The sequence below is a fragment of the Nannobrachium achirus genome, assembly GCF_963921795.1.
Source record: "Nannobrachium achirus genome assembly, chromosome: 23".
NCBI classification, from domain to species: domain Eukaryota; kingdom Metazoa; phylum Chordata; class Actinopteri; order Myctophiformes; family Myctophidae; genus Nannobrachium; species Nannobrachium achirus.
The window spans coordinates 23,954,593-23,972,460 of record NC_137830.1 but is presented as its reverse complement, the minus strand read 5'-3'; the positions used below and the strand labels follow the sequence as shown (position 1 = coordinate 23,972,460).

General features: G+C 43.9%; 2 protein-coding genes across 2 annotated transcripts; both read left to right on the top strand.

The window, feature by feature from the left end:
• Positions 1-7,305: 7,305 nt before the first annotated feature.
• Positions 7,306-8,001, top strand: LOC308309210 (vesicle transport protein SEC20-like; the record flags this gene model as incomplete). Its single annotated transcript, XM_080754711.1, has 1 exon — positions 7,306-8,001. The coding sequence occupies one exon, from the start codon at positions 7,306-7,308 to the stop codon at positions 7,999-8,001; it is 696 nt and encodes a 231-aa protein (XP_080610837.1).
• A 1,386-nt stretch (positions 8,002-9,387) lies between these two features.
• LOC308308816 (eukaryotic translation initiation factor 3 subunit K-like) lies at positions 9,388-10,059 on the top strand (the record flags this gene model as incomplete). Its single annotated transcript, XM_080754268.1, has 1 exon — positions 9,388-10,059. The coding sequence occupies one exon, from the start codon at positions 9,388-9,390 to the stop codon at positions 10,057-10,059; it is 672 nt and encodes a 223-aa protein (XP_080610394.1).
• Between the last annotated feature and the right edge of the window lie 7,809 nt (positions 10,060-17,868).

Sequence of the window (17,868 nt, the reverse complement as noted above, 5' to 3'; positions counted from 1 at the left end):
GCTCGCAGCACAGCACACAGTGATGTGCTGTGAGCTTGTATTCCTGCTATTTTTGAGAAGTAGCTGTTCCAAATGTGTATAAAGGCCGACCTCAGAGGCGGCTGGAAATCAGCACAGTCTGGAGGTAAAGTGCAACCAAACCATGCTTTATACACCAAAGTTTACAGGCATTGAACAATGGCATCAGCAGCAAAAATAACATGTTGGCATGCAACACCACCAGGTCCTATGACTTAATCTAACTGAGTGTTTGTTTCTGGCAGTGTTTTACTCAGCTGAGTCAATCAGTGTGGTACGCTGCCATGCTACAGCACACGGACCAGTGGTGGACCAAACCAAGTGGTGGACCAAACCAAATGCACGCAGGGGGGCTCCTCCCCTGTGTGCATTTGATTTGGTCCACCACTGTCTTCCTCACGTCTAATTATGTCAGGTCTGTTTGCTTAGTTAACTTCTTGTTTTGTTAAACATTGCTTTTCAGCAGGGGTGTAGTTGTCCCGATTTAAAATGAATCAAACACGGAACTAAAAGTTCCTATGATTGGCCGCTAGTTGCGCTGTTCTGGCACCAAAAGCTACATGTTCTCCACAGGATTCCATTCTATTCCCCCGAACTTTTGTATTTGATGTTCTTACCTTAATAAACATTGTCATGAATACTTTATGGTTCCTGTCGCTAGTTTAAAGCCTCATTTAAATCACCATGATATGAGTTTTGTGAAAATATGTCCAATTTATGTTATATTTGATGTTATAGCAGGGTATAGATAGATAAGATAGTTATCTACTCCTCCCGCGAGGGAAATTCAGATATCACAGCCCAACCCAGCTGCTTTTTTAAGCTTAACCCAGCTGAACCCAGTGCATCGCGAGGGGGGGGAGCAGTGATAGCTGGAGCAGGGAATCGTACCTGTGACCTCTGGGGTCTCCGGAGTCCTAGGCATGGACACTAACCACTCAGCCATCACTGCTCAATGATGTAGGAGGGGCTTGTGATCATAGGCTTGTGATGATTCTTCTTTGTGTGCTTTATTTTCGGCAAGCTCAAGACAACCCTGCTAGAAAAACCAGCACAGACCAGCACAATTTTCATGCTGGTCTGTGCTGGTCTATGCTGGTTTATGCTGGTTCATGCTGGTCTGTGCTGGTGCTGGTGCTGGTCTATGCTGGTCTGTGCTGGTCCCTTGCTGGTCCACCAGCACAGACCAGCACCAGCACAGACCAGCATGAACCAGCATAAACCAGCATAGACCAGCACAGACCAGTACAGACCAGCACCAGCACAAACCAGCACATGTTGTGTTTTACTGCTGGTCTGTGCTGGTGCTGGTGCTGGTCCAGCATAGACCAGCACCAGCACCAGCACAGACCAGCATGAACCAGCACAGACCAGCACAGACCAGCACCAGCACAAACCAGCACATGTTGTGTTTTACTGCTGGTCTGTGCTGGTGCTGGTGCTGGTCCAGCACAGACCAGCATGAACCAGCATAGACCAGCACAGACCAGCACCAGCACAAACCAGCACATGTTGTGTTTTACTGCTGGTCTGTGCTGGTGCTGGTGCTGGTCCAGCACAGACCAGCATGAACCAGCATAGACCAGCACAGACCAGCACCAGCACAAACCAGCACATGTTGTGTTTTACTGCTGGTCTGTGCTGGTGCTGGTCCAGCACAGACCAGCATGAACCAGCATAAACCAGCACAGACCAGCACCAGCACAAACCAGCACATGTTGTGTTTTACTGCTGGTCTGTGCTGGTGCTGGTCTGTGCTGGTGCTGGTCTGTGCTGGTCTGTGCTGGTCTAAGCTGGTCATATACAAATAGGGACAAACACCCATTTTAACTAACAGGTTCCAGTGGCGCCGAGGATAAGTGCAGGACTGAAGTGCCAGAGGTAGTAAGTTCGAATCCCACTCACACCCACAATGTCAAAAATAATGTCACAATCTAATATGGTCAAATACAGAACAGGATTCAAGCACCAGAGCAAAGAGCAAATTAAACCAGCAAAGATCTGGTCCACTTCTCAGGGGGGTCCCCCGGGGGTCCCTGACCACACCAGCACAGACCAGCACAGACCAGCACCAGCACAGACCAGCAGTAAGCGCTGGTTTGTGCTGGTGCTGGTCTGTGCTGGTTCATGCTGGTTTAGATGGTGGGACCAGCACAAACCAGCACCAGCACCAGCACAGACCAGCACGAAAACACAACATGCGCTGGTTTGTGCTGGTGCTGGTGCTGGTCTTACTGCTGGTCTTGTGCTGGTTTTTCTAGCAGGGAAATGTCCCATGTATCCCTGCGGTTGCATGTGACCGTTGGCAGCCAAAAGCATTCGAGATGGTATCCTTTCTACCAATGAACGTTGATTTCTACAATGATGGCGTCACCCATACAACGGCCAAAAAAGCTTCATTTGCACAGCATAGAAACCAGTGGCTTTCCACCGTCCATATTTTTTTAGTCTATACTTTTCAGTAACGTTATGTTATGTTGACCTCTTTTAAGGGCCCTACACCGTGTTTGTTGGAAATGTTGTCAATCATTTGTCACTTTTTTGGAAATTTAAACAAACCTTTGAGATTGTCAGATTGAAACCCGTGTTGCCTTATGTTTTGACTGCTTTGGCCCCTCACACGGTATGGTGGAGACATCTGAATATATAATTATGTGCTGTAATGTGCAGTCCTAAAATCCTCAGTGTTCATTTGTCCATTTGTAACTCTTCGAGTTTAAGGTGCTGTATGTTTTGATTGATATTTCTTTTCTCTCTTTTTATGGTAATCATTGTTCAGTAACAGGGGCTCCATGTCTCTCCAGCTTTTTAGTAAACTGACATATATATATATATATATATATATATATATATATATATATATATATATATATATATATATATATATGTCTAACAATCAGGAGAGAGAATCCATGTATCAGCTTCCATTCTATTCATGGGTTTCATTTGTCGTCCTACACCGTCCATGTTGAGGTCCAACACAGGTGTTTCAATTGTCTAATTGGCACAGAACTTAATGTTCTATGTCGATCAGAACACCTGTGTTGGACCTCAACATGGACGGCGTAGGAAACCCATGAATAGTGTTACAATTCCAATGTTGTCTGCTTATCACTTCCCATCACTTCCAATTACACTGTTTATCCTGTATCATGTATGAGTTCTCTCCTGTGATTGGATTAAAAAAGAATCCTGTCCTAAATGTTTTATTTATTTTATATATTTATATAGGCTACATTTTTTTTTCTGTTTAATTAGCAGAGCTAGAAGAGGAGACCGTTTCAAAACAAAAATTCTATAACAACTTTCAGAACAAATTTGACACTTATTTTAACGAAATATGCTCTGGATTGTTCTTCAATGACAAAGACGGATGAGATTCTTGTCTTGTTGTTTCCTCCACACTCTTCACCCTTTCACCCTTACCCCAGTTACCCAACAGGGGTGTGTTCCAGGTATCTATTTGTGTATGAGAGTCATTGGGGTTTGTGCGTGCGTGCACGAAAGTGTGCCGCGAACGAGCGTGCGCGCGCGCGTGTTTGTGTGTGGTAAAGTGTGCCTCTCTGTCTACTATCTACTGTATGTATGGGAATGTTTGACATCAATGTTTCCCCTCTGTCAAGGGGTTGATTGATTGATTGAAGACTTTATTAGAAGTTTGCATAGGAAAAGGTACAGTTTCATGACGGTACAGTTCACTGGTACAAGGTCTACTAAAAGGAGATCCATGAAAAGACTAAGCTTATTTCCACTGGAAACCATTGAAGTATCTCATATAACATTGAATGACAGACAAATAGAACACAGTACTATGCAGTAGATATGTAAAGAAAAACAAAATAGAAGACAGTAAGTCAAAACAAACAGTATATACAAAGAAGGGGCAGGGGAGGGTAGGGTTGGGCTAGATTCTTTTTTACCAGTTGCGAACGGCTGCTGCCTGTAAGTGGTTTTTCAGGGCAATTTTAAAGGATGCTAGTGATCCACACTCCTTTGTGGCCTTCGGTAAGGCTTTCCACATTTTGGTGGTATAGCAGAAAAAAGAGTTTGACCCTTTGTTGGTTTTGACTCTGGGTTTTGACTCTGGGTCGTGTGTGTGTGTGTGTGTGTGTGTGTGTGTGTGTGTGTGTGTGTGTGTGTGTGTGTGTGTGTGTGTGTGTGTGTGTGCGCGTGCGCGTGTGAGCGTGCGTGCGTGCGTGTGTGTGTGTGTGCGTGTGTGTGTGGAGGGGGGTGGGGGGGTCCTGGGGGCCCCCAGAGTTCAGCCCGTGATTGTTTGTCTAGTGGTGAGCTCCCCCGCGAGCGCTCGGCCAGCGCTCGCCGATTAGCCGGGCAGGAACAACACCCTGTTGGAATGCCTGGAATTCTCCACAACACCAGCTTAGCTCATCCCTGCCTGTTGTCTCTACGCTGTCTGCTTGTCATTCTTTCAGCCCGTCCAGGGCTTAGCGAGAGAGAGAGAGAGAGAGGTTGAGAGATAGATAGATGGAGAGAGAGAGGTCAGAAAACAACACGTCATCCCTCTATGAAGTCTATACGTGTTGACATGGACATGGTTGATGCAGACAGTCACTCTTTCTCATTCCCTCCATCCTTCCTTCTGTGGCGTCTTATCACAACACTGGTTCTCAAAGTTTATCCATGCCGAGGACTCCCTAATCGGCATGTATTTGGCCATGGACCCTCATCTGAAAATTATTTGCGTTGTTAAAAATGTTTCACGTCTTTTCAAGATGTTCGAAAGCAGCTGGTCTACAAGCATGTAGGCCTAGCTATTTTCAAATAACCGATTAAAGTGGTTAAACTGATTTTGATGCTACAGTACATCAACTAATTTTGCTGGGGACCACCTGGAACCTCCTCAAGGACCCCTGGGGGCCTTCGAACCCCACTTTTGAATTTCCAGGATGCCCATTTTGATATGCGTTAAGCCATCGGACCCTAGAGTTCAAGTTACAGTGGTGCTCACTGGCCAGCTGTATCAGACTGTGGTTGTACTGGTCAGTCAACTCCCAGTACAACGGTATGGCATTGTGGTTGTACTGGACAGTTCCCAATACAATGGTAACAGACTGTGGTTGTACTAGTCAGCTGGGAAAGGAACCACAGCTGTAGTATACTGAGCAGAGCAGTCACATTTTCCATTGGTTTCCAACACAGTTCTCTTCCATTGTGTCACGTTGATTCCTGTCAACTGTTGGTCAGCGCTGCCATCTTGTGGTCATTGATGGTTTCCTTTCCCCTCAGAGATTCTCCCTTAGTCTTCAAAGACATTTCAACATATGTGAGGATCAAAGATGACATTGTTTTCTTAATATATCAAGCAATCCTGGTCAAATAAATTAACACATGAAAGTTGTCCTGTCAAATACGTTAAGTACTGGAGTATTTACTTTTGAAAATACTCCAAGAATACCAAAAAGTATTCCAAAGTGCATGCTTTAATTTAAAATGACTTGGGGGGGGGGGGGGGGGGCACGGTGTGGGGGGGGTAGCGCTGTCGCCTCACATATCCACAAGTTTCCGCCGGAGTTTACTGGAGACTATCAGGACCAAACTTCCGGGTTTAACAGCAGACATACAAGCTCACGTCGCGTCGCAGATGCAACCCGTTGTGAGCTTGTAAATCGGCGGCGGAACCTCGGTGCAGACGTTTGCGCAATGCACTAGGGGCGTAGGAAACTCGTGGATAGAAGGTCTAAGGTTCGATTCCCCGGCAGGGGACGCTGTGGGCGCTGGGGGCGTGTTCTCTCCCACGCCCCAGGTGGGGTTGGCGAAAGGGCCTTTCTGTGTGGAGTTTGCATGTTCTCCTAGGTACCCTCACAAACACATGCTCCTGGTCTCTACAATGCCTCCCTCTGACCAGCCGGTGCGCCTAATGGAGGGGAATAACGTGTTCCTTCCATGCGCTACGTCCAACCGGGGAAGCTCCCCCTGGGCCCTCTCAGGTGATAAGAAGCGGCCTGCTCACTGAGCATGAGCCCAGGATTACAGCTGGGTGACAAATGGGTTACAAAATCATGGGATAAAAATAAAAATGAAGATATTCTAAAGTGTGATGTCTTGCTGTACTTTTTATTTCAGTTTTATCTATTAGTTTGGTCATTAAGGTCCACAGAATGAGAGGTCTGTCTGCCGGAAACATCACTTGCAATCGATTCAGAATCATGAAGAACCCCTAGTTTGCTACTTAAAGCAGATGTTTTTCTTTTTTAAATATTTCTCTGTTCCTGTGTAGTGGAGTCATTGGGACAGTGAATATACAAATGGCCATAACTTTTTTTTTTTTCACGATGTTTCCGGCAGAGCAGACCTCTCATTCTGTGGACCTTAATGACCAAACTAATAGATAAAACTGAAATAAAAAGTATGGCAAGACATCACAGGTCATCTCACATTCTGGGCGAGTGGGTCCCTGGCTATAATGCTTCATGGTGTGAATTTCCTTGCATTATGTGGCATTGATTCATGTCAGCTGTTGGTCAGCGCTGCCATCTTGTGGTCGTTCATGGTTTCCCTTCCTCTTACAGATTTTCTTTCCTTCAGTGTGTGTGAGGCCCTCAGGCCCGCCTCTGCAGTTCATTGGAGCGACGTGCAACAGTTGTAGTCCGGACATCCTGGAAAAACGAAGGGAACGCAGTCAGTCAAAGTGACTACTGGCCAATCACAGCGCGACTTTTCCGGGACTTATCCAAGGACTACAATTCAATTCAACAGAGCCAGTTCCGATGTTGCGCGGCTCAGCTGTTCTTACAGGCTGCGTACGTAAAGACCCGCCCCCACCTACCTCTGATTGGCCTAGCAACTTCCCTATGTGTGACGCACGTGGAAGCAATGCACACGTGATTCCCTTAGTCCCTCGATGCACATGCATCAGAGTCGAAGGAGGCGTCTACCTTTATGAAGGTAGACGCCTCAGAAAAACAAACATTGAAGTGAGAGCAAGTGATCTGTTTTATTGGGTAATGAGTAGGCTAATCTCAGTGGTGACATTGAACCAGATGGACCCTTGCGCTCCATCAAGCAGCATTTTCTAGGCTTACAGTATACCTTTGGTTATCTCTGCTATGACCTATATTTTGATCCCAAGTACTGCACTTTCTAAATTTGGAGATGATGACAATACATCTCAGCCAATCACAAAGTGAGGTTCGAGGCGAGCTACCTGTGACATCACTAGCAACATAAGATAGAGAAATAGTGTGTTTACACCACATGATCTAAACTGGGCACTCTGAACATTTTAGAATACATTCTAATGATGTCAATTGCCCTCAAAAACAAAACAAAATGACATCCTCTTCAGATGTTCACGTCCGAATTTGCGGAGAGGAAATAACCAAACGCGACCTCGCGATCAAAGCTCTCATTCAGGACATCAGGGAATGTTGTGGCCCCCTGTCTACTCTCGCGGAGCTTAACACTTTGGTCAAAGCCAATCTCGACCAGCTCAGGCTCCGAATACAGGACCTGGAGCAGATGTCTAGAGAGCAGAACAGTTACGAAGACACACTGGCCATCCAAACGCAGACAGAGAGACACCTCAGGCACATGCTGAACAACCAGGCGGCATGGCGTAAAGCCAACCTGGCCTGTAAACTGGCCATCGACCATGCAGAGAAAGAGGAACTGCTGCGCGGCGGACGCGATGGCCCCGCGCTCAGGCAGAGAACTGCGACCAAGGACAGCTTGGTTCGGACCAGCAGTGACATCACGGACAGCCTGATGTCCATCTGCAGGATGATGGACCACAACGTCAAGCAGAGTGTAGACGCCATCGGCGCGTTGGCCACCTCCTCTCGGACCATCCAGGAGACCAACGAGGAGTTCCGGTCCATGGCGGGGACCATCCACCTGGGCAGGAAGCTCCTCCTGAAGTACAACCGCCGCGAGCTGACGGACAAGCTGTTCTTCTTCCTCGCCCTGATGCTGTACCTCTTCACCGTCCTCTACATCATCAAGAAACGCCTGTTCTCCTTCATCTAGACAACAAACATCATTAATAGGCAAGGAATAGTGAGACCTGCATATTCTTATATGTAGGACGTCGGCCTTCATGGGGCCATGTATGTTGGGACGACGTAAGTCATTCTCGACGGGTCGTGTTATTCAATCAGGGACTTATACTCTGCCAGTCCGTGAAGCCGGCGGTTTAGATTGGCCAATCAGGGAAGCTCCCAAACACAGAGGATTTCTGCCTCTTCCTCAGACTGACACATACAGATATTCATGATCTTTTGATTTTTGAAGCGGTGAAAGCCGCTTCCAATGAGTGGCTTTGTGTGTCCCATGTCCATATATGGTCATTTCAGTCCAGAATAAACAGGTTTTTTCAAAAACAAAATGTGTGTCCCATGTCCATATATGGTCATTTCAGTCCAGAATGAACAGGTTTTTTCAAAAACAAAATGTGTGTCACCTCATGTCCATATATGGTCATTTCAGTCCAGAATGAACAGGTTTTATCTGTCCCGTACGTCCAGAATATCAGTCCAGAATGAATAGGTTTTTTCAAAAACAAAATGTGTATCCCATGTCCATATATGGTCATTTCAGTCCAGAATGAACAGGTTGTATCTGTCCCGTACGTCCAGAATATGTGTGTAGTGTCCGTCCCGGTCTGATGATTGGATACTTTGAGGATTGGTCAAGCTTCACATGACAATTCGGCCCTCCAGATAAAATCATTCATTCATTCATTCAGAATTTAAAGAACGTACAGATCACAGAGTTCATAACTCTGGAATTGTTTTAATGTTCGAAGAGACCGAACAGTTGTACGCTGTCCGAGTTATGCCAGCGACATCTTTTGTCGAGAGTCACACACAGATATTATGTAAATTATAGTACTGTATATCTAGATAGATCATATTACATTACTGCTATATTACATTACATTACATTATCATGGTACAGAAGTCACTGGGGCCCTGCTTGCACAAATTCAGGCATGACGTATTGATGGCATCATAGATATGCCTTAGGTGCAGTCATGCCCAATCAAAACAACATGTAGATAAGAACCTGACAGCGACTGGTACTGGTTATTGTAGATACTACACTAAATAGCCTCAAATACTGAATGTCACGGTGACGTAAACATGATGTAGCTATGACCTCATCACAAGGGTGTGAGACTATGTTAAGACTCCACAAGTGTCAAGGACACTGTTGGTTGCAAGGAGTATCCATAATTTATACTAACTATCTATTATAATTGTAAGGGAATCTGGTTGTATGTAATATCTCTTTAAAGTGAATTCTGTACTTCCTTGTCTGGTGGTTCCTTCCATTCCAAGATCTTTCCTCCCCTGGTTCTTTGTTGGCTTCATAAGTTCAAGACAAACGCACCAACATAAAGGTTTGAATCAAATGGCGGAATCATTCGAGGAGATGAGGGCGGTCGTAGGGAATCTCTTACGCGGAATCGATAGGTACAACCCAGAAAACCTCGCTACACTGGAGCGATATGTGGAGGCACAAACTAAAGAGAACGCATATGACCTCGAGGCTAACCTGGCTGTCCTCAAACTGTACCAGTTCAACCCAGCCCATTTCCAGATGAATGTGACATCACAGATCCTTCTGAAGGCCCTGACCAACCTGCCCCACGCCGACTTCACCCTGTGCAAGTGCATGATTGACCAGACACACCAAGACGAACGACCCATCAGGCAGATCCTCCACTTGGGAAACCTGCTGGAGACCTGCCACTTCCAGAGCTTCTGGACAAGTCTGGAGGAGAACAGAGAGCTCATCGACGGCATCACTGGCTTTGAGGACTCTGTACGCAAGTTCATCTGCCATGTAGTGAGCATAACCTACCAGAACATTGAACGTGGTCTACTGGCCGAGATGCTGGGGGACCCTCTCGAGGTGAAGGTGTGGATGAGCAAGCATGGCTGGACAGAGGATGAGGAAGGACAGATTTTCATCAACAACCAGGAGGAGAGCGTCAAACCCAAGAACATTGTGGAGAAGATTGACTTTGAGAGTGTGTCCAGCATCATGGCTACTAGGACTGTCAAAATTGGCCAAAAATGATGTTTGTCCAGGACATACATACAGACAGACAAAGACAGATGTAGGAGCGGTCAGCACCACTCAAGAATCTCCATGAATTCAAGGCTTCATGGTGTGTTTAATGAAATAAAATAAGATTTTTGGTTGAACCACTTTAATGTTCATATTCAAGCATGAATTTATAGGTACATGCCCATTGGTAACATATGCCCCTCCTAACCATCCTATCCATTGACAGTGTACCTGCGGTGCGCATTGCACCCATTCTCAGTGCACTTGGAAGCCAGTTTATTACATCAGTACTATCATGTCACAATGCTGTCATCAGGATTTCCATCATCTCCATGGGCATAAAAGGGACACAGACAGATACAGACATCTCAATAGGGCAGGGGTAGACAACCTTAGGCACAGATGCCATCATTGGCATGGTCAATGGGCCTTATGGACCTACTATAGCATATGGCTTCAGAGGGACAGAGTCAGAGAGATTTGTGGATTTATAGATAGAATATTCTGACTGTTCAAATGTTGATTATTTGTTGACAGCCCTAATGGCTACATCTCAGTGATACATGCTCACTTGCATACACGTTGCACACATCATCACAGAAGAATCCTTTGCAACCAGATCATTTTTTCACAATAAGCATATTTATCATTCACATACAAATTTGAATTTTGTTAACCACTCCTACATTTGGCTCTGTATAGTAGCCTATGTCCCTTGGCTCATTAGCCAAGCTTTGCGGGACGCTTAGCGAAATTAACTCATGAATGGCACCGCATATAAGTCTTCTATCTATATATTAACCCTTAAGTTCTGTTCAGATTCACTACACCTTCGTTCTGTTCGGGTCATTTTGACCCGGGGGATATTTGGTTTAAAAAAAACAACACTAATATAAATTTTAAGTTAACAAATCATCATGATACATTGACTTTGACTCAATACCAAACAATTCATATGATGTATATGGTAAATGTTTGCATTTCTGCTTTGCTATATCACATTAAACACTGAACGAGCTAGGCGTTTTTACTGATTTAGCTGGAATTCATGTAAAAAAAACTACTTTATTTAATACTGGGCAATATTGCTCATGCTTATAGGAAAAAATTAAAATCAGACAGGGGGGCTTCGGAAGGGGGGTGTTAGAAGGAGGGGGGGGGCTGTGTGTCTGTGTTTTGGCACAATACTGTGTATTTCTGTGCATAATTATGTGCTTCCGGGTCAAAATGACCCGAACAGCACTTAAGGTTCAAAAAATATGAGGGGGGTGTAGCATGGGTGTAGGGCAAAAATATTTTTTTACACGTTCATCTCAGAAGAATCTTTAAGGCCAGTGAGTTTCAGGTGGAAAAAATGTAAACTTCTACCTTTTTTTTTCAAATGAAAATGTAAAACGGGTCAAAATGACCCGAACAGAACTTAAGGGTTAAGTAATAAATATATTATGTACTGTCTGTAGGGAATGTACACATCCCTCCTCAAGGGAGAGTAAGCACTGATATAACTGTTCTTATTGGCGGGGGGAGGGGAGGTGGGGCCTTAATCAATCCTCAAGCATAGCGCACCACCACTCCACTCAATGGACTTTTGGGGTTGGGGGTTTACAAAAAAGGTTACTTACAAGCAGTAGGCCACTAGGCCTAATATAAATAGTAAGACAGAATTAATTTTCCTTAGGAATTCACTGGGAAACTGTAGTTTTTCTCAAAAATCTGAAAAAGTATAAAAGATTGTAATGAAAAAATAGCACACAACTGTGTAAAGCTGAAGTATGAACGAAATCTTTAGCTCTATTATAAATTGTGGAAGAAATGCCAAAAAAGTGTTATGGGACAAAAAACATTTGAGTACCTTTTCCACCACTGGTGGCAGTAATGCAACTTTACGCTGGAGACAAAGGATTCCTCTTTGATTTATTTTGAAAGTCAGGAGCGGAAGTCTTGTTTTGTTCATTTGTTTAAGCAACGTGAAACTGGCGAATATAGGACTTCCGGTGTAGGAGCTGGCGAATATAAGACCTTCAAAATAAGATGTCAGTAATTAATATTTGTAAAGACCGTACATTTATTTAAAATTATACATTTACGATGTGTGTATTTTTAAATTGCTTATACTGGTGTACTTCAAAGTGCCCTAACAAGTTTTTACCGATTTAAATTGGCTATTGATCCCCAGTAAATGGGTACTTAGCCCATTTTCCATACAACTTCTGACCACAATGTGATAATTGCCACAATTAGCACCTTCTGCCAGTGGTGTAAAGTAACTAAGTAGGCCTACATACTTAAGTATGTAGGCCTACTTAAGTGCAATTTTGAGGTATTTGTATTTTTACTCCACAACAAATTATTTTTAAACTTGAGTTACTAGTTACTTTGCAGCTGTTTTATTGCAATACACACATTAACAACTTAGCCCTATTTAAAACCTAGGTTATTTGAAAATAGCAGATCTACAAGCTCACAATGTGTCGCATCGTGACATGTTGTGAGCTTGTAGGTCTGCTATTTTTTACTTTTACTTTTGGTATAAAGTATATTTAAGTATAGTAAAGTGTATATAAGTATATTTTGATGCCAATACTTTCATACTTTTACTCAATTTCATTTTGAATTCCAGACTAGATTATCTGGATATCATGTTAATATCTGTGCATGTCTGCCTCTAGGCCAGGTTGCTATGTAAAATTAATGTAAGCAAATAAAGTGATAAAACAACAACAAAATATGCTCCAGATAATAATGGTGGATTGTGCAGGTGAGATACAATACCAGTAATAAATGCGTCTATTATTTAACAACATGATATAGGTAGGGGCGGCATAGCTCAGGGGTAGAGAAACTGGTATTAGAGCACGAAGGGTATAAATCCCGAAGGGTTCCCAGTTCAAATCCGGGCTCCCCCTGAGTTAATGTCGAAGGGTCCTTGGGCAAGACTCTGAACCCCTAATTGCCTCCGGTGAGCAGGTTGGTGCCTTGCATGGCTTCCTCCGCCACCGGTGTATGAATGTGTGTGTGAATGGGTGAATGTAATGCACAATCTATGTAAAGCGCTTTGGATTAAAAGCGCTATATAAATGCACCATTTACCATTTACCATTTTATATACAAAAAGTCCCATTTTCAGACTCTAGTGGGTGCTGGACGGGAGGCGGCTCTTTGCGTCGGCACTTTGAACACATGCACGCGTTCGGGGAGACCTACTCTTCCACACCACACTCTCCGCTAAGCAGGAGAGGCGTAAAATCAATTTCTGTTGGCTTTCCAGTGCAGCCACCTCCTCAAAAAAGTGACATTTTCAGACATTTTCAAACTCTAGTTGGCGCTGGAGAGCAGACGGCTCGCTGCGTCGGCACTTTGAACACACGCACACGTTCGGGGAGACCTCTTCTATCACACCACACTCTCCGCTAAGCAGGAGAGGTGTAAAATCTATTTCTGTTGGCTTTCCAGTGCAGCCACCTGCTAAAAAAAGTGAAGTTTTAAGACATTTTCAAACTCTAGTTGGCGCTGGAGAGCAGACGGCTCGCTGCGTCGGCACTTTGAACACACGCACGCGTTCGGGGAGATCTCCTCTATCACACCACACTCTCCGCTAAGCGGGAGAGGTGTAAAATCTATTTCTGTTGGCTTTCCTGTGCAGCCACCTCCTCAAAAGAGTGACATTTTCAGACATTTTCAAACTCTAGTTGGCGCTGGAGAGCAGACGGCTCGCTGCGTCGGCACTTTGAACACACGCACACGTTCGGGGAGACCTCCTCTATCACGCCACACTCTCCGCTAAGCAGGAGAGGTGTAAAATCTATTTCTGTTGTGCTAGATATACAAAAAAAAAGATGCACATGGCAGATATGACACATAGCCTAAAAGAAAGTACTGACATATTTGACAACTTTATACTTAAAAAAATAACATTGACAGTGGAAATAGACAAGCCACTCGCTCAAAAAGTGACATTTTCAGATTCTAGTCATTTTTATACACCATACTTCTTTATACGGCTTAGCAGAGAATAAACGAATACAGACGATATGAAGTTTGAAAAAATACCCTTTTATTAGTCATTGTTAATAACAGTGTACACTTTCACAGGAAATGAAAACATTACCATTTGGACTGAAAGGTTACTTTAATAGTTTAGTAATCACAGTTTTGATCAATTTACTCTGTGTGTGTGTGGGTGTGGGTGTGCGTGCGCTAATAATGGCAAACATTATTCAAACACAAATCACACAAAACTGTTCAATTAAAGGTGCAACATGCAATGTACCAACTAAGTGCAAACACACTCAAATGTAAAAAGCAATAAATATATACATGAAGTACACACACACACACACACACACACACACATTTGAATACTTTTATTTGGATCTACAACAACAATTAACATGCCAGATCCAGAGTTCCGACAAGATGGCGACCGAGTAGGACGCGTTTGTTGAGCTCTGTGGAGGTGCATAGTTTTCACATTTTTTAAGCCCATTTTTTACTGCCTTTATAGTTCTTTTGAGACTTTAAACGCCCAAAACACTGGTGAGCGTCTGTTTTTGCAGTTGTTTCGTGTTTCATGCCGAATACGATTAACACGAGGTCGAGGAGTACCAGGTCTCCGACCGCAAACGCCGACAACATGGCCGGCGCAATGCAGGGCGACGCTGACGCTCCGGTTACAAAGAGCATGCTGCGCGAGGTCCTCAAGGAATCACTGAAAGAGTTTATGGATGGTTTTATTCAACCCATGATGCTTGGCTTGGAGAAGAAATTACTGAAGAAGATTGATGACTTCGGAAAGGAGCTGCGTCCTGCAGTCGCCACGCTGAACACGACCGTGGCTGAACAGGGGGAGGCCATTGAGAACTTTGGTTCCTCCATGGACAGTTTGCAGATGTGTATCACTGAATTGGAGAGAAGATGTGCTAATCTGGAGGAGAAGCTCGTCATAGCAGAAGACCGGAGTCGTAGGAACAACATAAGAGTGATTGGGATCTCTCCTGGGCTAGAAAAGGCTGACCCAGTGGCCTTTATCCAGTCTTTTTTGCAGAAAACATTCCCCGACGAGTTTCCCGACTCCCCCCCGGAGGTGGATCGTGCTCATCGGACCGGCAATCCACGTTCTGATAAGCCAAGGGCTTTCCTGGCAAGGATCCATTTTTTCCGGGTAAAGGAACGCATACTCCAGCTCTCCAGGAAAGCAGGCCAACTGACATACAATGGCAAAAAGGTGTATATTTTCCCCGACTGGTCTGCTGAAACATCAAAGAGAAGGGCAGCTTTCGGGCCAGTAAAGGAATTCCTACGTTCCATCACCGCGGAAGGGGTTAAATACGGAATAAGGCACCCGAGCAAATTCTGGATAACCGTGGATGAGGCGACTTCTACTTTCAACTCACCCAAGGAAGCTCTGGCCTTTTGCAAGGATAAGTTCAAGACTCCAGGTGCTGCGGACGAGACTCTAGCTACGCAGGATGATGAGACGACAGTTACAGAGAACTAACTTTTACCAGGGACACTTTTGCTTTCGTGATCGCGTGCTTTCAAACACATTCTGCCGATGTGATATCCTTTTGCCTTTAATGGACTGTTGGTAAGCTGGCTGGGACTTTGGAGATGACTTTTACGCAGCGTCTTTCTTTCCTCACTCTCTCCTCCTCCTCCTCCCCAAAGGGTGAGTTGTTAATGTAAGCCTACTTATTGTTTTGGACTCATCATCTGACTTGACGTTGTGTTTTCAAGTGTTTCGTTTCATAATACCTATTTTATTTGTTTTATTTTTTAACAAGATCTGTAAGCAGATGGGTGTTACTCGTTTTAATTTAGGTTACCGCAAGGAGAGAGGATTTAGGGCTGCTAAAGCTATAAGCATAATTCACTGTCTTTTTTGTTTGAATATAATGGACATTGTTCTTGTTATTATTGTATTCCTTTTCTTTGCTCTTATTGAGCGTTGTGCTGCTTACTATATAGGTCTAGAGGGTTTTATCTCTCTCTGTTGGGCTTTGTCTAACGTGTTCCGTGTCGCGGTTTGGACGGAGCCTGCTCTCTCTATCGTCTTCCCTCTATGTCTCTCTATCTATCTCGGCTTTCCCTCTCTCTCTCTCTCTCTCTCTCTCTCTCTCTCTCTCTCTCTCTCTCTCTGGCTCTCTCTCTCGCTGTGTGTGTGTGTGTGTGTGTGTGTGTGTGTGTGTGTGTGTGTGTGTGTGTGTGTCTTTCTCTCTCTCTCTCTCTCTCTCTCTCTCTCTCTCTCTTTCTGTTAGGTAATGGCGGCTATGTTGGTTGTTAGTTTATGGTTCGTTTATGCCGCCTAAAACGCTACTTTTTCGGGTAGGAGGGCGAGACTGGGCTTTGGCCTTTGTATTGAGTAATGTAGCCTACTGTTTAAGGTGAAACAGATATAAATAATATGGTCTAAATTGTGAAGGCTCCGCGGTTCCAGAGACCACTCGCTCTCCCGCCCTTTCTCTATGTCTCTCTACCTATCTCTGCTTCTCCTCTCTCTCTCTCTCTCTCTCTCTCTCTCTCTCTCTCCCTGGCTCATTGACTCGTTCTTTTTTTTCCTTTTTTTCCTAATCTCAATAGCTGGCGGATGTACGATCTCGTGGCGCGTTGGCTCTACGTGCTTGTGGATCCGCTGTCTGGGGGGGGGGGGGGGGGGTAGTTATTTACCTACTTTACTTGTTAAAATGTTAATTTACTTGTTAAAATGTTAATTTCTTGATGGGGGGAGAGGGGAGCTCTGTATTGGGATATTTATTTTGTAGTCGTGATTGGGTAGGTTCACTGTTTGAAGTATGGTAGTTTACTGTTTAAGACGGAAACAGACTTAACTAATATGATTGACATTTATCTAAGTTTGCACTGGCCTTTTGGGCATGTACAGGGAGCTGTATATGGCGCAGTATGCATTATGTGTGCTGTGTTGTATATGGTTTCCTGATCATACATAACTGTGTTTTATGTAAATACTTATGTATACAGACTTTTCTTTTCTTTCCTTTTTTTCCCCCTTCTAATTAGTAATTGTGGTTTGTATGCATGGATGCATGGGGGGGCTGTATGTGGCGCAGTATGCATTAACACTGTGTGTGCTTTGCTGCATATGGCCCCCCGGATGTGCTTTTAATTTCTATTTCTAACTACATATGTAAGTGCATATATTTTTATATCATATACACTGATTTCCTTTTTTATTTATTTTTATTATTAATATTATATTAGTGCCTTGTCGTGGTGACAGCCTTATTTCCACTTATCTGTCACAAGTGTTTGGTTATTTGCATTAGCGTGGCTTATAGGGCTTTATCACATTCTAAGTGGGCCTAATGCTGGACTGATTATTATTATTACAGTTGTTATAGTCCCCTCAATTTTTTTTTTTTCCCTTTATTCTTTTCTTTTTTCTCTCCCCCTTCTTTACTAGAAATGTTAACATACCATTCTCATTTATTTAAGTGATATGAAGTGGGGAGATTGATCATAATTTGAGCTGATGGAATGTTTGAGAGCTATTCAGCCACAAGAAGGCACTTTTTTGTTGTTGTTGTTTTTACTTTGGTGATTTGTTATATATTTACATAACCACCAGAGGGCAATGTATGGTTACTTTTGGGCAGTTACTTGTTTGCACTCTCTGACAGAGTGAAATGAAGGTTGACTAATAGGTTGATGGGGTGGGGAACTGTTTTTGTGCACTCTGATGCTAATGGGGTTTTCCCCCTCAAGCTTCAATGTTATGTGTTTTTTTTATGTTCGTTTGATGTTGCTTTTTCCTTTCTGTTCCTTTTGGGGTTGTTTTGTTTTTCTGTTGGGAAGGTTTGT